Source organism: Mya arenaria, chromosome 1 (assembly GCF_026914265.1).
Source record: "Mya arenaria isolate MELC-2E11 chromosome 1, ASM2691426v1".
Classification (NCBI taxonomy): Eukaryota; Metazoa; Mollusca; class Bivalvia; order Myida; family Myidae; genus Mya; species Mya arenaria.
Genome location: NC_069122.1, coordinates 49,118,184 through 49,140,310, shown reverse-complemented (window position 1 = coordinate 49,140,310; position 22,127 = coordinate 49,118,184). Strand labels below are relative to the sequence as shown.

At 34.6% G+C, this 22,127-nt stretch overlaps 2 protein-coding genes across 6 annotated transcripts in view; one reads left to right on the top strand and one right to left on the bottom strand.

The window, feature by feature from the left end:
* The window catches only part of LOC128231425 (sentrin-specific protease 1-like), an 18,794-nt gene extending 9,472 nt beyond the window's left edge, over positions 1 to 9,322 (top strand). The window contains exons 12-18 of the mRNA XM_052944243.1: positions 307 to 454; positions 868 to 1,013; positions 2,133 to 2,336; positions 4,239 to 4,318; positions 4,744 to 4,822; positions 5,465 to 5,560; positions 6,154 to 9,322. Coding sequence (XP_052800203.1) covers positions 307 to 454; positions 868 to 1,013; positions 2,133 to 2,336; positions 4,239 to 4,318; positions 4,744 to 4,822; positions 5,465 to 5,560; positions 6,154 to 6,219 — 819 coding nt within the window. The 3' untranslated portion in view covers positions 6,220 to 9,322. The remainder of the gene's footprint in view (positions 1 to 306; positions 455 to 867; positions 1,014 to 2,132; positions 2,337 to 4,238; positions 4,319 to 4,743; positions 4,823 to 5,464; positions 5,561 to 6,153) is intronic.
* LOC128231432 (transcription intermediary factor 1-beta-like) lies at positions 9,304 to 22,127 on the bottom strand. 5 transcript variants are annotated; one of them, XR_008260376.1, is made up of 5 exons: positions 22,072 to 22,127; positions 17,768 to 18,715; positions 17,428 to 17,646; positions 15,192 to 15,390; positions 9,304 to 12,396 (listed from the first exon to the last, which is right to left on the bottom strand). XR_008260376.1 is itself a non-coding variant. In XM_052944263.1 (5 exons), the coding sequence occupies exons 2-5, from the start codon at positions 18,705 to 18,707 to the stop codon at positions 12,301 to 12,303; spliced, it is 1,416 nt and encodes a 471-aa protein (XP_052800223.1). In that variant the 5' UTR covers positions 18,708 to 18,715; positions 22,072 to 22,127; the 3' UTR covers positions 9,304 to 12,300. The 5 variants fall into 5 exon arrangements, 4 of the variants coding, with proteins under 4 accessions (XP_052800223.1, XP_052800231.1, XP_052800215.1 ...); XM_052944263.1 differs by having other exon boundaries at positions 15,192 to 15,352; XM_052944271.1 differs by having other exon boundaries at positions 15,233 to 15,352.

Below are 22,127 nucleotides of genomic sequence, written 5' to 3'. Positions count from 1 at the left end.
ATACTCTTGCTCCAGTAGTTAAATGTAGATCATGAGGTAAATCAAAACTTTCTGGAATATCAATGCCATGCATATGTACTTTAAATTTTTAGTCAGATCAACGGAGAGTGAGTCAAAAGTGAATTAGCTTCCCTCTACATTGGCCTTTAGCGCCAACAAATCTCAACCCTCATTATAGTCATATTATTCTTTATCCTACAGTGTTAGAGAAAATTCATGTTATCCTTAAGATCGACCAGCATAAGCCCATTGAAGAGCCCGAAGAAATTCTAACGTTACCATATATCTCTTATTCTTTTTTCACAGCGTCAACAAGATGAGCTGGAGTTGGAAAAGAAAATTCGAGTTAACCTGAAGATATACCAGCGGGAGCCCGTGGTTATAGAAGAGCCCGAAATCTCAGAGCCCGAGGATGAGGTTGAAGTTGTTGAGGAGGAAGAGGAGAGATTACCTGGTAGGAAAATATTTGAAGATAAGACATGATAAAGATATGATTTGTATAAAGCTGGAAAGAAAAATTACATACAAAACTTACACTCGGTAGAGGTTTTGATATGATATTTATTTTTTCCTGGCATTCTTGACCAATAATTGTGTAAAAATAACCATGAAAAGTGACATTTCTGGTTGCTCTTTCAGGTTAAAAAAAATGGGGCAATCTTCCCAATGTATTTATCATACGCTCATAATGCCATTTTATGAACCCAACAAACATATAAGGAAAACAAAACACAATATATGTCATTTCTAATTTTTTTAGTATTATTAAAATGCTATTTGACTGAAAGAAAAACAAAAACTCAACTTCCTAGTGTGAAAAGATAAACTGGCTTACAATACATACATCATGTTTCAATTTTACCCCAGAGTTAACAGTCAAGATGGACCGGAAGGTGAGCACATGTCTGTCACGGTCGGCCAATCCAGAGGAGGTTTTAGTAGACAAATTCCGGTTACAGATTACACGCAGGGACATACATACACTGGCTGGGCTTAACTGGCTTAATGATGAGGTTCGTGGGCTTAGAAGGTTATTTTCTCATCCCTGAGGCTAAGATTGACTCCTCAAAATACTTTGCCTAAATAATACAGTGGTGTATACCACGTGATAAATTACGTCATATATGCTACGTCAGATGGCAACCGTTTGCTTAAAATAAAGACTTAAATCAAAGATAATTTTTCTTTTATAACCCCTTTTTAAAGGAAAGAAAGGGCAGTCTATGCTGCTGAAAGAGCCACGGCTAGGTTTAATTACCAGAGTTTGATAAGAAGATAAGTTTCATCAAACATTTCGACAAACCTGTTTTCAAAATAATGTTTTGACAGTGCTCCGTCAGATGGCTGTATTGTGAAAAGGTTTGTCGAAGTGTTTTAAGAAACTAAACTCCCAATCAAACTCTGGTAAAAGACCGAAGGCGTGGCTCCGTAAACTGCGTAGACTGCACTATGTTCCATTTAAAATAGAAAAGAAATAGGAAAGTTATATAAGTTTGAAGACTTCATTCGAAGCAAAATTGTTGCCTTCAGATGTAGTATTAATGACACAATTTATCATGTGGTATACATACACTGTACTAATAGAGATAATTAGTAAGAAATTTGAGGATTCTTAGGGAAAAGCTTATTTAGGTCAGTCAGTTTGCATTGAAATGGTCCTACCTTTGGGCATGATCCTTAGATGAGTGATCCCGCAGGGGTCCTATTCAATATATATCTTACAGCAGCTGGAGAAATATTGCAATGCCTTGGCATTGTATTGTAGGTGTTAGTGAAATGCAACATCTATAATGTTAGAAATTACTTGAAATAAATAAAGATACCATCAACATAAAACTTGTATTTGTAGACAACACTCTCACATACTGAAATACCTTAAAATGAGTTATATCCCTTTAAAAAATGAAATATGGATGAGGTGTTTAAACAATAACAGTTTCTATCAACACTCCACATCATTATTTCAGGTTACCATGACTGCTTATAGTTGCATGTGATGCATAGCTCACTTTCACTTGAAAAAACCCCAAATGGATCAATGAAACTGTCTTAACTTTCCTTTTAATCTCATTTATGGTTATGAATAGGTACATTTAGATGAAGGTTCAAATAAATCTTCATTGACTTCACAGGTTATAAATTTCTACATGAATCTGCTAATGGAGCGAGGCGAGGCTGACAACAAGCCAAGTGTGTACGCCTTCAACACGTTCTTCTACCCGAAAGTCACGTCCAGTGGCCACAGTGCAGTAAGGAGATGGACCCGAAGGGTGGACGTCCTGGGGATGGACTATATCATCATCCCTGTTCATCTTGGCATGCACTGGTGTCTCGCAGTAAGTGGAGTAGTGATGAAAAACAAGTAATTTCCAAATACAGAATCAGTGGACAGAATTTCAACAACCCCATAATACTCAGTCACATACTCATAATGTTAGTTACCTGTTGATCCAAATATATTCATTTTGATGACTGCAATGTTAAAGTAAATATTAAGAGTAAGGGGTGTAGGTTGTCATTTTAAGCTCGACTATTCGAAGAATAGGTGGGCTATACTACTCGCCCCAGCGTCATCGTCCGTGTCCTGTTAAAGTTTTAAGGCAAGTTGGGGTTTTCACTTATAAGTCCAATACCCTTCATTCAATTGACTTAATACTTCACACAGTTGTTCAGGGCCATCACATGAGGTTAGATAACTCCATATTATTCTTTACACAGATTATGGCCCCTGATTGACTATGGAACATAGGTTAAAGTTTTAGGGCAGGTTGGGATATTTATTAATAACTTCTATATCCTTTGTTCAATTGACTTAATACTTCACACAATTGTTCAGGACCATCACCCAATGAGGTTACATAACTCCATATCCTTAATACAAGTTATGGCCCCTGATTGACTTGGGTTAAAGTTTTAGGCAAGTAAAAGTTAAGGGTAAGTTGGGATTTTAATAGAAAACTTCTATACCTTTCATTAAATGCACCTAATAAAATACAAAATTATTTACGACCATCTTACAACAAGAAACATAACTCCATTTTTACCCTAAATACAAATTATGTCCCTCGAATATTTTTATTTTTTACTTTATTTTAATTTCTTTTCAAAGGCATATTTGTATATTCTTAACCACATTTTCATAATGGGAAATCAAGTTATTCAAATGACTTGCATCATTGTTCGGACGGGCTGGTGGGAGGTCAGCATCAATGTCACCTAATGTATTGAATAATTTTAGTTAGGTTTGACCTAAAGAGACCAAACTTGGTAATATTACATCGTTATTGTATTCACTTCTAAGTCAAAGCGGCGTAGTCGAGCGCGCTGTCTTACGACAGCTCTTGTGTTATCTATGGTTAGTCTTGGTTTGATTGGTCATGAGTTTAACACTTTGCTGTAAAAAAAAAATTGGAACTATCTTGTGGCGAATTAGAATGACTTTCTTTCAATTTAAAGGGACTGTGTACCAGATTGGCACCAAAAAAAGTTTTTTTCTGTAACGAAACTCAGGACAATTATTTAATAGAATGTGTTACGCTTTGATATCATAATTATAAAAAAAAGTACCAAAATGTAAAAAAAAAATGTGTCGGAGACCGGGTTCGAACCCGTGTTGCCAAAATTGCAGTCCAGCATCGTATCCATTGTTAATCCATTCAAGTGGTATATTTAAGCCATAAAGCTAACTTGGTAATATCATGTTATAACATCGACTAGCCAATCATGCATAAGGAATGAGTTTTTTTAGGTAGACATACCCAGTAATCTTTTTTAATGGAAAAATACAAAATTACTGCTAAACTTAAATAAATTGTAAACTATGTGGTACTTCAGTTACTAAATTTAAATGCATTGTACACATTAATACCAAGTTTATGTCAGTTTTGGACAATTTTCTTTTTTTCTTGCAAATTGATCATCTGGTGCACAGTTGCTTTAACCTTAAACCATCTAAACATCATAATAATATGATAAATTATTTCATTCATCAATGATTAACATCCTTTATCAAGGAGGTATGTTGTAGTAATCATCAATTCGGTGATAGCTCTAGTGAATACAAGTGGGTTTTCTCCAGGAACACTGGTTTCCCCCACAACACAAGACCTACTCGCGCAATATCATGCCATTGAGAGTAACTTTGTACAAGTTTCATAACTTTCTTCACAATCGTTTCTCCATTTGTTAGATATACATCAGTGTATGATTTTATTTAAAAGCTATAAAAAAAATTTCAGATTATAGACTTTAAGAAGAAACAAATCAGATATTACGATTCAATGGGAGATGGTGACAGAGGTTGTCTCAATGTCTTACAGTAAGTATGCCTAACCCAGTACTCTCATCTGTGTTTGAAATGATATTCATTAAATTATATCATATCCATGTATCAGTAATGTATACTAAGATTAAAAATATTATATTATTATTATTATTTCAATATCTGTTTGTGTGTGTGTGCGGAATTAATGTCCTGAAAAGAAATAGCTGTTTGACATGTTTTCTTTTCTTTATTTAAACAGATATAATGGAGTAGAAACTACCTTTGTTTGAACACAAATCCAAGTTGCAATTCAATGCCATTTGTGTAATGTTGATAGGGGCATAATCTTTCTTTTCGTATTCTTCTTTACTCATTTTTTACTCATTTATCTTCAAATATGACCTTATTTAACATGGACTTACCAGGCAAGAATCACATAATTGTGTACCTGATAATTAAAATGAATTTATCTCTTTCAGGCAGTACCTTTGTGATGAAAGTAAAGATAAAAAGAAAAAGGACTTTGATCTGACGGGCTGGACATGTGTTGCTATGAAGGTAATCAGTCTTTATGTGTCTTTAACTACATCAGTTTCCATTTGCTCAGTGGTGTAACCACAGGTCATGAAATTTTACACATATTAAAGACAATTATGCTTTTAATTGATAATTTCCTTTTAAGCTTGTATTAAAATGATCACAAAAAATTAGATATTTAGGAAAGATGTAAATATAAAATTCCAGTGAAACCTGAGATCGAGATTAAGCGCTTTCAATTTCTAACTTTTTAAGTTTAGTTTTTGCTGGTCATTTGCTTTTAATATAAAAAGAATTTCAACAGGGGCATAAACACTGCTTTGGGCCTGAAACCCTCAAACTAACTATTCAGAATTTGATTTTCGGGCTGTTATCATCCCTGGGTATAGTTGTAGCCTTGGTGTAGTTGATTGTGTCACAGTCACGACACTTAAAACTGTTCAGTATATTTTCATGTGACATTGGTACACATGTATACAATGGGCACATTTATGTACAGAAATGCCCGCAACTCTGATTGTAATATTATTTTGATAATGCCCCTTAATGCCCCTTTTCGACAGACAATATCCCTGGATGGATGTTGGTATTTGCTCCACATTGCTTTAGAATGCCTTAGTTAATGTTGATTTGGATTGCATTTTTCTCTTATGTTCCATATAGGACATTCCCCAACAGCAGAATGGCAGTGATTGTGGCATGTTTGCGTGCAAGTTTGCGGAGTACGTCACCAGAGAGGCTCCCATCTCATTCACACAGGTACTATATATTAAAGGCATCTTGTAATCCATTTTTAAGCTTACCAACATAGTTCATGGCCATCCCCCAGCAGATTACTTTGTGAGCATGTGTTTTCCATGTGTTGATCTGCTGTACAGCTCAATTCAAAACACTAGGATAATTTTATTAGAAGATTGACCGTATTGGAAGTTTTGTTAGAAAACGCCTTTTAAAGCCTTAGATCATTAATCTACTTAAATTTTGGGTTGATTCTCAGCCTGTGTGGGCTTATGGAGTTAGTGGCTGATGGTCATGAAGCCTGACCAGTGGGTTTCCTCCAGGTACTCTGGTTTTGTTATGACCTATAGAGACTAGACTTTCATGTATCATTGGGCTATATAAGAGGGTTATTAGGGTAATGTGCTATACATCGTTTCAAGATTGTGGTAAAATAAATATATTAAAATAAACTAAGCTACTTAAAGCTTAAGAACTGGTTTCAAAATAATCGCACAAAAGCCTTAGTGACTTTGTTCTTGGTGTATTTATTTATGTTCTCTATTATTACTAATATAATGCTTGTTAATCAATACATTTATGGTAATAAAATCCTATTCAATTAATCTTTCCAGGAAAATATGCCTTACTTCAGACGACGAATGGTGTACGAGATAGTAACTGCAAAACTGCTACAGTGATAATAGATCTAAAAACAAGAAGTGACTGAATAACGATTGATCCAGATAACTATTATATGATCATGTTGTTTCCTTCAACACTGAAGTAAGACAGCTCAGGGTCTGCTTGAATCACCTTACGCTACTGGCAAAAAAACTTCAGAGTATGGAAACGATCTTAAATGTTATTTGGTATGTGCGGTTCATCAATCACACAGATTCATGTTGTGCTGAAAAAAGTAAGCGTTATGCTCCATGCAAAGGAACTGCCTTCAAAATCACTTCAGAACACATGGAAACAATCAGTGGTGTTGTTTGGTATGTGTGTGTGGTAAATGATAGTGACTTAACTGAACGGACTTAAAAATATTGCCTTACCTTACCTCTGAAGAATAGAAGACACATGGAAACACTTATCTGTGTATGTGGTGAATATATAGCACAGACAAAAACAGGCTTAAATTAATAGTAGCTACTGTTTAAAAGGAACTTGATGATATGTTGAAACAATGATGTGTGTTATTTGTATATGTGGTGAATTGACAGGATGCCATATCCCCCAGATCTATATATTTTTAACTGTAAAATCAATGTAGAGATTAACTGGTCACTTGATAATCTCTTTGGATAAAAAAGTGCAAATGGAATTGGATTCGTTATTTTCTTCTGTTGAACAAAGTAGGTAATAATTGAGGGAAGTCATAATACAATTTAGCTGATATGTACAATATGTTCTGATTTTTTGTCAGCAATTGTGTTGCATGATTTTTTGTCAGCAATTGTGTTGCTTAAAATGAATAGCTTCTAGCCTTTGATGAAAAACAGACATTAAATTTATTTTTTTGAAACCATTTGATCGTTCAAGGTTTACAGTGTCCATGTGTGTATCAGATGAAAATCATACACAACTTCACAAGAAGGAAGATAGAATTGTACCATTATTTGGATTGATGCCAAAACATCCATTTCCTATACCATTAAAGCAACAGTTCTTCGGAACTATTATATAATCTGTTAAATACCTAAAGATATCAATCTCTGATCAAAGTTTCGGCAAAATCTGACTTTTTTAATATTAAAGCATTTTTTGCAAAGATCCATACCAGTTTTAACATATATGAGCAAGACCGTTATACAAACAAAGCTGTCGTGATTTCGATCAACATCATGATTTCGATCAACGTTTGAATATTATATTTTTTATAAATATGATGAGAGTTACTTGTATCAAATGGTTAATGTGAATTTGTAAAAATTATGGGAAAATGGCAATATTCGATTTTTCATGTATTGTAAACTTTGAGTACTATTGGTGTTAACAAAAAAAATTGTAATTCCTGTTTACATGAACATTTTATACATGTATATATGTTTGTATTGCAAGAAACATTTTAATGCCAACTTTTGGTTCAAGTGATCATAGCTATACCAATATTAAACCAAATGGAAATGGTCAAAACACAAAAATTATAAATAATTACCCTTGAATAGTTGTGAAAAATACCCTGGAATAGTCAAAACACTAGCATTGTGAAAAATACCCTTGAATATTAAAAACCCAAGCATTGTCATCAAGAACTGTTAGAATGGTCAAAAACTTTGACATTGTGAATTTTCAACCTTGAAATGGACAAACATATATGTACATTTGTATTTTGAACATTACCCTTAAAGTTACTCGCTCCTGATTTTGGACAAAAAATTAGTTTTCTTAGTAATGCATTTGAAAACACTTATTTTATCATTATTGTCCTCAATCATGACAATGATATTGAAATTGCAGAAAAAAATACAGTTATAGCATAAAAAAATTTTTTTCGGCTTTAGTGGGGATCAAACCCACCCTGATCAAGTCAAGATAAATTAGAAAACAGCCAACTAATCCACACAGCCACTGGAACTTTAACAAACGTGTAGAATATGTTGACCTCTTTAGTTCTTAACGATACATTTATAACAACACGTGATAATGTCAATCGACCAGTCACAGAACACCACAGACATAATGATTTTCAATCACATTAAATTGACTTCATTCTTCACAAATTAGTTCAGGGCCAAATACAATTAAATTATACAACTCTGTATGACACTAAATACAAGTTATGGCCATTCAATATGTTTCCTTTTTATGATTTAGGGCATCCCTCATTCAATGCAGCATAATAGTCACACACACTGTCTGACAAATATCTTTATGTTGTTCATTTAAGTGATACCTCACACTGATAAATATTTTTGACAGGTACATATTATATCATAAATGCATTTGTTTCTAAGACAAAGTGTCATATATTTCTTTTAATATTTGCTTTTTCATAGTCAATCCATTGTATTCTGCGTCAATGCATTAAACGGGCTGTCTCACGTATGATGAAATAGCCAAAAAAAAAAAGGAAATTGTCAAAAACTGACATTAACTTGGCATCGATGTGTACAATGCATCGAAACTTACTAACTGAAGTAACACATAGTTTACAATTTATTTAAGTTTAGCAGTTATTTCGTATTTTTCCATTAAAAAAGATTACTAGGTATGTCTTCCAGGTAGAATTCATTCCTTATGCATGATTGGCTAGTCGGTGTTATCACGTGATATTGTTGAGGTAGGTGTATAGCTTAATTATGTCACCCGATTAGTAGAAGCCTTTGTAGCTCAGTGAGTAAGACGCTGAACTTCAATTTTGGCGACGCGGGTTCAAACCCGGTCTCTGACACAATTTTTCTTTACATTTTGGTACTTTTTTTACAATTATGATATCAAAGGGTAACACATTCTATAAGATAATTGTCCTGAGATTTGTTTCAGAAAAAAACTTTGTTTGGTGCCAATCTGTGACACTGTGAAATAACTTGCAAACTGACAAAGAACATTTATTTTTTAAACCAATCATGAGTATTGGTAGATTAATAGTTCCAGGTTGGGCATCAAATCATATAAACATGATGTTTCAGGACAATGAAATATTGGTAGGAATGACCTTTGTTTTGTTATACAAAGCAATATATAGTATTTTATTAAGTCATTTCAGGTCTTTGTATATAAATGTATATGCATCCAAAATGAGCTCTATGATTTCAGTGTTATTTATTGAACAAGAATGAATAAAAGGTTACAACTGTATATTCTCATATTTCTTTCTTTGATAATGTTTTTAAATCGTAATTGCACTGGCTACAAATGGTGAATATTACAGTGTTTGCAGAATTTTAATTATGTGCCCCATTTTATGAATTGGACCTTTGTAAAGCTTAGTCTTAAATTATAAAATCTTATTTATAGGGACATTGTGGATGGCAACATGTTGGGTTTTTTCCATTTCCCAACTTTGTTTTCCAAATTTGATACTACTAAAAAACCATTTTTCACAAACATAGTAAAATATCGATCATATGACACATAAATGATTTCATGTTAAAATTAAGACCTTTAATAAAACTGGCTCCTGGGACTATCAATATAAATTCATTTTGGGGGAAACTGTTCTTGAAGAGTTCAATCAAAAGCATAACTTTTTCATTAATGCATGGAAATATCAGCATCATTTTTTGGAAGGAATGATCATTGAATCACAATGAAAGGTGAAACTCTGTTAACAGCAATGATAAGTGCAACTCTGTTTACAGCAATGATTAATGCAACTCTGTTTATAGCAATCCTATAAAGGGCATTACTGTTAACAGCAATGATAAGTGTAACTCTGTTTACAGCAATGATAAATGCAACTCTATTTATAGCAATTCTATAAAGTGCAACACTGTTAACAGAAATGATAAGTGCAACTCTGTTTACAGCAATGATAAATGCAACTCTATTTATAGCAATTCTATAAAGTGCAACACTGTTAACAGAAATGATAAGTGCAACTCTGTTTACAGAAATTCTATAAAGTGCAACACTGTTAACAGAAATGATAAGTGCAACTCTGTTTACAGCAATGATAAATGCAACTCTGTTTACAGCAATTCTATTAAAGTGCAACACTATACAGCAATGATAAGTGCAGCACTGTTAACAGCATTTATAAGAGCAGCTCTGTTTACATCAATGATAAGTGCAGCTCTGTTTACATCAATGATAAGTGCAGCTCTGTTTACATCAATGATAAGTGCAACTCTGTTTACAGCAATGATAAGTGTAACTCTGTTTACATCAATGATAAATGCAACACTGTTTACAGCAATGATAAATGCACCACTGTTAACAGCAATGATAAATGCAACACTGTTAACAGCAATGATAAATGCAACACTGTTAACAGCAATGATAAGTGTTACTCTGTTAACAGCAATGATAAATGCAACACTGTTAACAGCAATGATAAGTGCAACATTGTTTAAACAATGCTAAGTGCAACACTGTTTTACATCAGTGATAAGTGCAACATTGTTACATATAATAAAGAGTGCAACACTGTTTACATCAGTGATAAGTGCAAAATTGAATTAAGCAATGATAAGAGCAACACTGTTTTACATCAGTGATAAGTGCAACATTGTTACATATAATAAAGAGTGCAACACTGTTTACATCAGTGATAAGTGCAACATTGAATTAAGCAATGATAAGAGCAACACTGTTTTAAGCAATGATAAGTGCAGCACTGTTTTAAGCAATGCTAGGTGCAACACTGATACATTAATGATAAGTGCATCACTGTTAACCGCAACGATAAGTGCAACACTGTTTACATCAATGATAAGTGCATCACTGTTTACAGCAATGGTAACTGCATCGCAGTTAACATCAATAATAAGTGCAACATTGTTTAAAGCAATGATAAATGCAACATTGTTTAACGCATTGATAAGTGCAACCTTGTTTAAAGCAATGATGAGTGCAACATAATGACCAACAATGCTAAACAAAACATTGTTAACACAGATGATAAGTGTTACACCGTTCACGTCAATGATAAGTGTTTCACCGTTCACGTCAATGATAAGTGTTACACCGTTCACGTTAACGATAAGTGTTACACCGTTCACGTCAACGATAAGTGTTACACCGTTCACGTCAACGATAAGTGTTACACCGTTCACGTCAACGATAAGTGTTACACCGTTCACGTCAAGGATAAGTGTTACACCGTTCACGTCAATGATAAGTGTTACACCGTTCACGTCAACGATAATAGCAACACTCTAACAACAATTAGCAGTGCACCGTTGCACTTACTACTGTGTACAGTAGGATTCTACCTAAATCGATCAATAAAGAGGTTAAAACCTAGCCAACAATGCATTTCAACAAAAAAAACTCGTTGTGCAATATCGTTCGCCGACTCAGTACAAAAAACTTTAAATTGATTGAATTAATTAATCATAAATCAATTCAATACATTTTGTTCTATTTCTAGCAAATGGAAATGAAAATATTTATATCAATCTTAATTTTAATTTAAATTTTAAATTAAATAATTCTAACCTTTAACAAATGACATTGGCGAGGTAAAATGGCGTATATTGTGTAATGTAAATGCGTCACATGAGATAAAATTTAATAAAAGGTTTTATTCTTTTCAAAAAAAGTGAAATCATATATCATTTATAATATAAATTAGAATATAACATTTATAACGTCTTACGATCCAGAAAAAATGTAAGCGATATTTATAAGTGCATAATAGAAAGGGAGGTGACAGGAAAACCGATTTGTAATATACACACAAGTAAAGTCATATGTGTGTATAACAGGCACATAACACGTGATCATTCGCACGTAAATGATTCTCGTACACCTTAGCGATGATGCTACATTTGAGATGTAACATTATCAAGCCTCTGATGCATGAGAATAACATAAACATCTAGGGTTAACTGTAATAAGTTTATAAAAAGGAGGGTCCTTACAGTCAATGGGTCTTCGATGGTCTTTTTAAAAAATCGAAAGATAAACATACGTCTACTGTCTCTATCCATTTTAATTCCTCTCAAAAATGAGGTATAAGATTACCTGTTTCATTCAGTTATTAAGCACACATTTTTCCAATGATATTTTTCATAGCGTCGGAACATATTAGTAATTTAATAGATTAAAACAGCTGTTCAGTAGAGAGTCGGGTTTGATGTTCGTTTTGGTCTGATGATCTTTTAAGCTTTTCATTTCTTTTTGCCGAAACCAAAAACGTTCAGCAATTTTTTAGCTTTTCCTTTTGACTTTGGTTTGATTTCTTCTGGCGTTTGATCGATGTCCTCCTGAAGTAAAAAATAAAAATATTAAATCCAAATTTTGCATCCTTATACTACCCATGTCAAACTATCAAGATAGATATTGTTACGAGTTGCTACAAGCTCATATTTCGCGTCATGCCATTTGGAAGTCTTTGAAATGTCGTCATGTATGTTGAGCTATGTCGAACTAGTTTTGTAATAATTTCGAATATAGCGAGTGCCTATGAGTGCCTTTAAAAAATTAGCATCGTTTTTTGTTTGTTTTCAATTCGCGATTCACTCGTGCATTGTTGCTGAAAACTTGAATTACTCGTCCAGTTATGTCCCTTGTATTGGGTGGGTGGTGCTTTGGAGCTTTAACCGCAACGGATTATGGGTTGGTCATTGTATATATTGATCAGTATTTCGCGCTGATTAATTAAGTGCGACGTCATATAACCTATGGTACATAAGACGTTACAATTATTGGTTGTTTATTGTTGATAACTTATAAATAATAAGAGGCAAAATATTTGACTTATTACTAGCGCGTTTCATTTATTTTCCTCATACCCAAACGAAAAAAGGCTATCATTTCATAAACTCACTCGACAACTCGAACTATATCGACGCAAGACCTGTTCAGAATGTTTTACTGTCGCAATATCATACAAACCAGTACGCATACTCGTAAAACTTCCAATTCACTCGTACAAGCACGCACTTGTGTAAAAAAAACTTACATAATTTTCGATGGAATGTCATGCATTCATTTTTAAAAATAGATAAATAAGAAAGATAATCAAAGCTAAATCGCACTACTGTCTAGGAAAAACAGGCAAAGAAGTACAAGTAAATGCTCAATGTCCTCTCGTAGAACGCCATGACCAAACTAATCTCTATTCAAGCCCCTGTCACACCTAGTTGCGTTGCCACTGCGGTTGCAAGGTGTTGTTAAATTTCCCAGAGCGCCGTGAGATCGCAGGAAAAAATGATATTTTCTCATGAAGATGGCAATTTCACGGCGTTCTCACGGCGACCTTGGCGTTTCTACGGAGCTCAATGGCTTTCTACCGCGTTCCTACGAAGTTCATGTTTGCGATTTTCTGCACTCTCATGGCGTTTCCACTGCGTTCATCGAGTTGTCACGGAGCAAGCACTGCATATGCACCGTGCTTTCACCGCGCTCACACTGCGCTGACGGCCTGTTGTTATACACTACCGTTCCAACCGATATCTCCATCAGTTCTCCATTCTTCCTTTTGCTCATATACAGTTGAGACCATGCCCGCCAAAAGAGGTGGGAAGGTAAAGACGGCAGGGAAAGTTAAAAGCCCACTGCAAACAGAATCAAGTCTACCACAATCACCTCATCCACCAGGTGATGAGTCACCACAGGGGCAGACTTCTCGGGCGAGCACTCATCAAACTCTTCATTCCACAGCCCCAGCCTGAATGCACTCGTTTTTGTACTTAGCCACTCGATAATGGCTTGGCATACCTACACTTACACTTAAAGACATTGAACTGAGAGGCACTCTAAAATCGAATTTCATGCATAGCACATCTGTCCCCAGAGGCAAGATGGCGCATCGTCCAGCTCTTTTCGATAACGTGTGTCTGGTGATTCGAAGACGCAGCCTGTGACACTCGTTGGTAGTTGAAATAATTGACAGGGTCCTCATATCGCAGCTCAGGCATGAACCGATGCTAGTGACCATGCTGCACAAGTCTACCTTCGTCCAGCCACCTCCCATGCCTTCGGACCCTCCTCCGTCGACGTCTCAGAATAATATTCACAGCGGCCGCATCATCATGAGTCATCTGCACCTGCATATATGAAAGCAGTAGCACAGCCTGATGTTGTACATCAGTCATGATGAACTGAATGTTTATTTGCACATTTCATTCTTATATTATGTTTTGGGGGTGTTTCTTTGTCATGCAAACGCCGATTGACGCGGTAGAAGTGTATTGGGAACGCAATGATCGCCGTGGCGGCTCGGTACAATCGCTGAAAGAGCGCAGAAAGAAAACTCCTTTTAAGCGCCGTAGACGCGCCGTGTAAGCGCGGTAGAGACGCATTGTCATCTCAGAGAACGCCGTACGATCGCCGTGCAAGCGCCACCGATAACCATTGCGTTCGCACTGCGACCTCTGTGCGCGCCAGTGGCGATCCTGTGGCGTCGTAGGAGACCAAACTGCGCTGCTACGGCGATCTCGCGGCGATGCCACTGCGCTATTTACAGAACCCAACTAGCGTTTGTTTTGGGTATGCTTAAATGGCGCGCCGTCGCTCGGGGTCCTATTCGATCCCACCGCGTTTACTGTCGCTGCCACTGCGATGCCGTGGCGATGCTTGCGATTCCACTGCTTGCTGGTCCGCGTTCTGGATTTTTCTTGAACGCCGTGGGAACGCCGCCCTAGTGTGACACGGTTGTTATCAGGTAACGCTTGGCTGTATGAGTTTCAGTATACGGGAAGCATTTGCAATCGCCATCTCTTAATTAGTAAAATGTCGATACAATGTGACTGGGGTATTAGAAATAGAATTAGACTTGACGATACACGGGTGGTCATGGTCAACACCTCTCTTTGTTTTCCTAAGATAACAGTGTTTTGTACAGACTGATACATTTGTTTTAATATACATTTTTTATAATAACTAAACAGGTGTATTTCATATAATTCGGTACTAATACGGTCCAATGTACTCTTTGTAATAACATGATATTGCGAGAGTTGTCTTGAATTTGCTTCACTAGTTTAATTGAGTAACATACGTTTGACGTAAATCTTTTCAAAACTGATTTTGACTAATAAGAATTAACATTGCTTACGAATCCTGTGATCTCTTCTAAATCGTGGTTGAGATGAGTACCTGCATTCATACAGTTATCACACAAATCGTAATCAAAACAGGTCTTGCATTTATGACGACTTCCAATGATAGGCATCTGATCACAGCCGTCACAGCCAATTCCACGATGGACAAAGTTATCTGCAATCACGAAGAAAAACATAGCGATTGTTCTGAAACTAAAATAAATGAAACAATGTTATAGACATATTGTCCAACTAAACTATATATATAATGTCAATGTCACAGGAGCTAAACAAAGTCAATTTTATCTATAGCCGTCATAAGCAATTTAAGCTATTTCGATCTTTAAAATTCATCGAGAATGCTTCCGCTGTATGTATTTATTATGCATTAAATAATTATAAACTTTTTTCTCATGCATTACACTGTTTCTGGTTTAATATAGCCAACATATATTGTGCTGTATTATACATGTATAATATAACATTTCTATATTGCTATCGGTCAGAAAATATACCACTCTGCATTTTGTAAACCTTAGCCATCGCATACGTTTATTTCTTATTTTCTATTGGTAATAAAGATTTATTTGAAAACAGTAGTACATTTCCCATCTAAATCTTTATATTTCGTCCTGATAACCTGAACAATATTACGTTATTTTTAAAGACGATCAGTACTAATGTGTTTAAACAGAAAAAGCGCCAAGAACAAACATCAAAATTGATTACAGAATGTCGTCTTATCTTATATGACGTCACCATCTAAAGGAAAGTTAATTTCGTTAAACGTGAACAATTTTTGTTGTGATTCTAACTGGATATCGTCTAAGTATCACTCTTCTTATAAACAGATTTAAAACGAGTTTAAAATATTCGTCCAGGAAATACTTAAAAGCGTCAAAACCTCGCTTACTAACCTATTACCTGAAGTCGTTAAATAAAATTGTGTATTATATTACTACTTGTGACATATCCCGTATGTATATTGTACATTTATATTTATGACACCAAAGATTGATTAATTCATTTAAGGAATGAATTGCGGGGTTGATGTCATTATCGGGGTATGAACGCAATTGGGTTGGTCAATGTGTGTGGAGTCCGAAGGCCAACCCAATTGCGTTCATATCCCCGATAATGACATCAACCCCGCAATTAATTCCTTATATTTACACAAATAGTATTTTTACAATTGTCAGGCAAATCAATGCAAGATATACATAATTCTCCTTTTAAACAAAAAGCGGTTTCTTAGCATTTTTTGTATTTTTATTGAATGGTTACCATGGCAACTAATTTTTTGTTTGCCTTTCATCTTCATATTTATTATACTATTAATTGTAAAATGCAACAGTCAAGCAGTGAATGGAAGAATGTAAATGTTCTTTGACTTTTACCTTATTGCTAGCTCATTCTTCAAAACATATGGATTTTTTAAAATTTCTTAAAACTAGACATTTTTTCATCATTTTTTTTAACGTGAAATAAATTGCTTAAAACATTGTGTAAGCTCTGATATTTAGGAATGTGTATTAAATTTATAGAAAATAAACAAAATGTGTTGTTTTACATTATTTATTCCATTTAAATTCCGAAGTTTTGAATTCGACCTATTTTGGCAGAAAAATTGATAAAAATGTAAAATTAAAAGCGCCATAATTCTGTCAAAAATTAATGGATTTAAAAAAATGTACATATTTGAGTTTGTAATGACGTAACCTTTAAAATGATATATCACTTTACTATCCTGCATGGAATTAGTTTTTTATGTTGTTATTGCTACCAAAAGTTCATTATTTCATTCAAGAATTGTTAAAAAAATACTTCATTTCATTTAAGAAAACCTTTCAGTAATCCGTTTTTACCCATTCTGTAAATAGAACGACCCGACTATAACCGGAAACATTTTTTTTTCAAATGACGTCACAATAACGCGGGAAAAGATCAACCACTTGAAATCACTTTAAAACGTAAAATTAAAACACTTCTGGTGCCAATATATTTAAAATATAATAAACTTACACTTTTAAAAATGTTTATCTATATTTTACGGGACCTACAGACACAATACAACCAATAACAAGATCAATATCTTTCATGTATATTGTTATGCAATGAATTACGATCCGAACATATCCGAAGATGTTGCGTTCATCGATTGATGAACGCAATTGCCGAAAGGCAGTTCATTTAAGGAATGGAAGTTGAGGTGTAAATATGATTGAATAGATCATATATATTACCACCTACCATTAAGTAAACGACCGTAGCCTACGCTTGGATGCAGTAATTGCTTCATGCCATGTTCAGCATGCATGTTGTCATCAAAGCAGTCCTGGCACAAGTCATAAGCAATGCAAGTGATGCAATTGTAGCATGGCCCAACGATGTTCTTGTCACATACGTCACAAATAGCTTCATCATATCTAGGTTCGTTTTGTGCTTCGTTGTGTGTGACTAACGAAAACTCTGAAACCATAAAATACAAACAGTATGTGAATAAATAAGCATAGAGACTTATATCAAAACAGATATAAGAACAACAATAAGATATACATAATAAACGCATAGCACCAAAAAAGAAAAATACCATGTTGTAAGTTTTCAACGTCGACATCCTCTATTTCGTTTCCATCGGTTCCATCTCCATCCAGTGCTATCTTTCCAAATGCTGTCGGTGATTTTAACAATTGTAACAATTTAGCATCCTTGTCAAATTGATATTCTTGAAGCTGTTCACTTTCTGATGAAATGCTGTGCAGGTTATTTTGCATCTCCAACAGCGTTTCATGCTGTAAATGGTAAGATATGAACAAATTGCTGCTATCCTTTTCTTTAACATCAAACATCTTCTTGAGTGTTTGAAATTCCGACCAAATGGATTGCAAACCTTGCTTTGAGCTTTCCAAAATTTGTTCATTTTGTTTCTTCAAAACCTTTATTCTGTCTAGCAAAGCGATTTCCTTTTCATCAAGCAGAGCATTGATTTCATCTCGGAACCTTTTCAAATTTTCTATTTCCTGCAAAGCAAATGCTTCTGCTTTCTCTCTATTCTTGTCCAGTGTATGCCTCAGTGTTTCAACATCAGTTTCGAATTTCAATAGTTGAGTTGAAAATTTGCGACAGGTGTCGCTTGCCCGAAAATCCTTAGCAACGTTCGGAATATACGCTACGTCACAGGTTTTATGCTCTAAAACCATGCAAACGTTGCATCCAAGCTTTGAATGATCTGGGCAAAAAAACTTAACGTTCTCGTCTTCATGTACTTCACAATTTACGCTCCAATTTTTGCTTTGAGCTTGTCCTTGAGGTTTAAAATCTTCCTCTACTGCCATAATAGTATGACCTCTTGTTGCTTTCATACTTTTGTGGTACTTAATACATTGTACGCACATGTATTCCTCGCATTCCTTGCAAAAGCCCTTCGAAACCGTCTGTTTTCCTGAATATTGACATGGCTGGCAAGGGTGGTAAACTTCGTCGGATGCTAGGTCTAATTCAGAGCGCATTCGTCTACCAGACACCTCCATCGGACAATCTATTGACACAAAAATGATATAAGTGTAAATTTTCTACAGAAGAATCCGCAGTGAGAGCGCAGCCGAACGAGAACTTTTGTTTCGTTTTCTTAGAAACGTTATTTTTATGGTACAATGGTACCATGGAAATCGAGTGTATTCCGGGTCAAGTGATGTTAGACAAAATTTAAACAATAAAATAGCGTGTTAGCGCAATCGGGGGCCCTTCGGATTACTAGCTATAAAACCATTTCAATAGGAGTGGTTTTTAATTTTTACCAAATCCTTGAAATAACAAAAACGAAACTTGCCAGTCAATTATTAATTCAACATATAGTCAGCGATCCTAACCCTAATCGCTCTATAGAATATAATCAGACGAACATTTGAAGAGAAAACCATACTCAATTCGAATCGTCAGAAAAATTAGTCCATACACTAACTCATTGATGTGGCCGTCGATTTTTATAGCACATGTATTAATATATCATATATATACATATAAATGATAGGTGTTGTAAACCGGTCGTATTGAAAGAAATGTGACCATTTACGTGTTTTGATTTACGAGAATCCATATTATAGTTGACCAAATTAAAAACAACAACGCTCTAGCTAGTTTCATAAATAAGACAATCGTAATTGTAAGTAATCGTACGCAACACACAGAAGCCCACAGATTTGGCTTTTTCGCCTTCATCATTACCGTAAAAGGACCTTAATTGCAATAAATCTCGCATTAAAGACTGATTGCATCTGGTTATGTTTGTAACATTTCTACTTGTGGTTAGTAATTCTTATTCCTTTCGTTCTATTAAAACAGGCCATAACTGTATGGTGAAAATGGTCTGCTGGTTTAGGTGTCCGGCTATCACCTATAACAAGTTAAGTATCAATCTCCGCAAGGGGGACTTTCTCTTGGCCTCTCAAATTTAGTACTGGTTTCAACCAAGGTATTAGACTAGAGTCTGATTTGATAAGCTATCATCTTCTAAAAGCTAAATAAGTATAAAATATATGATTTTTTTTTTATTTGAATTACACTTTCAAGAAACATAAAGGAGACAATTCCATTATACAAACACATTATCTTTTTACCATCGTTTGATATCCCGATACACTAAGGCGCTATCCTTCGTTGTGCAATGTGGGCGATATGGCTAAGATAATATCGTAATCACGCATAATTAATGAGGCAGTTTTCTTGGATCCGCCCGGAGTCTTTTCCGGAAATCGACATATGCACAGACACTGAATGTTTTTTTTTTCCGTACAAAAATATATCGGGGCGAAAGCTCGAATTAACTCGGTGCGCATGATCACTACACACTTTTAAACAGCCACTTCGAGTACTAACCTGCTGAGACAACTGACAATACAAGGCTATTGAAGAGAACATATATTTAATTGTTACATACGATTTCATTGGAAGAATAGTTTTTGTCAGTTGATTAAAACGGCTTATATGAACTGTAACGGAAGAAAATATCGTAGCTGGCGACGGTGCTTATCAAACGCCAATTGAAACCACGCCGATAGCGACAAGGCTACGCCTACAATGTCACTTGACCTGTTAGTAAAGACCCCCAACAACTACCCAGAAGCAGACGATACTTAATATATATATAATGCAAAAGCTATACTTGACAATCAGATAAAAAATGCATGGAGCATGGTAAAAGATAGCAATAAAAGCAAGTATAACAATAGATAAGATCATTATTATTGATTGTATGCAATTGATGATTCAGATATAAATAATGTTTAAACTTTAAAATAATTTATTTCTAAATAACATCAGAATTTTGTTACAGTAGAATAACAGTCTCTATTTAAAAAAAATCAAATTAAGGGAAACAAAACATGTATTAATTTCCTTTCCGAAAACCATCAAAAAACGACGTTTGTTTAGATCCAATGTTTCTCTCACTGATTTAATTTCCGTATTAAATGAAATGCAAAACTGTAACATAGAAGTAAGAAACGACCATAGTCATTCTAAATGCACAGGTTTTTACTTTGATTTGCGTCATTTACAGAGATGATTTTGTTTTATCTATACGTTTATACCTTTTGTGACATTAAGTTACATATCAGATATTTTATTAAATTTAATAAAAAATGTAACCCAAGACATAAACATGTACATTTGCAATTTTTACTAAAACAATCATGCAATACAGTTTCTTTCTGTGTCGTTGAACTGATCTTTCCTATAATATCATATGGGTGTAGGGTTTCTTCTCTATACTTATACATTGTTTAACCATTGCTAAAGCAAGGTTTCATATATCTCAAATTGAGGAAAACCTTTGTAAAGTTCTTTAATAGGCAAAACGACATGCATATATCTGATCGTAAATAGTATACCAGGCGAGGTAAAAAAATCAGCTGATAAGGTCAGAATTTATAGTCAATAAGGTTGCCAATATATAAGTACCTGTAAGTATGTTCAATACTACCAACGTTGTATTGGCTCAATATAAGAATTATACAAATACAGGTTTATTGTTAATTCATTGTATACGATAGTAGTTCTGGTGTAGCGGGATCAGATGATGCTAGTACATGAGACAATGCCGTATTGAGTCAGCTTTGACTTTATCATAATTATACTACATGTGAGTTGTAAATAATCAAGCTATTGAAGTTTCGACTGTTGCATACTTAATCTAAATGTAACTAAGGGACACAAGTCTTGATATACTACAGTATACCTGGGACCAATAATACATTGATGAATAACACATAGCTGTAATCCTACTCCCAGAGTATACTGAATAAAACGTTGTTATATAGCTATGTCTGTAGTATTGTATTTCACTTGATATACATGTAACTTCATTTGAGATCTTATGAATCTAACCCATTCCGCTTGAACTAAACCAACAACGTAGCATATCTACCACATGGATTGTTGATTTTATTGAATCATGTAAAGAATTTTGAATCGGACTGATGCTTGAGAGTTTACTTATTATACATGTTTATCTTTCACTCAAGACGCACAGGAAAACTGAATCATAATTTGAAAAGAGCTCTATTTATAAAACACTCGAGTACTTTTCCAAACATCTTATCGTTTACTTGAACCACGAACCTGACAATCAGACAACCGATGCGCTTGAATAATAACTTTAAAATAAGGTTAACAAATCCTAGCTATTTACAAAAATACCAAATAAATTAAGTTCCGCCCACTTTCGTTTTACTATATTTATATAAACGCCACTGTTTTATAAACAATCTCATAAACAATATGACCCAAATAAACCTTTTAAACCCGTGTTCAAATACATCAAATTTTATCTTAAACATTCATTATCATAATAAGTAACGCATTTATTATTAATGCAATGTATAGTGATAAAAATACCTCTTTAATGAAACACAAGTATATTCCTCGTAGAAGGAAGTACGTTGTACCATGAC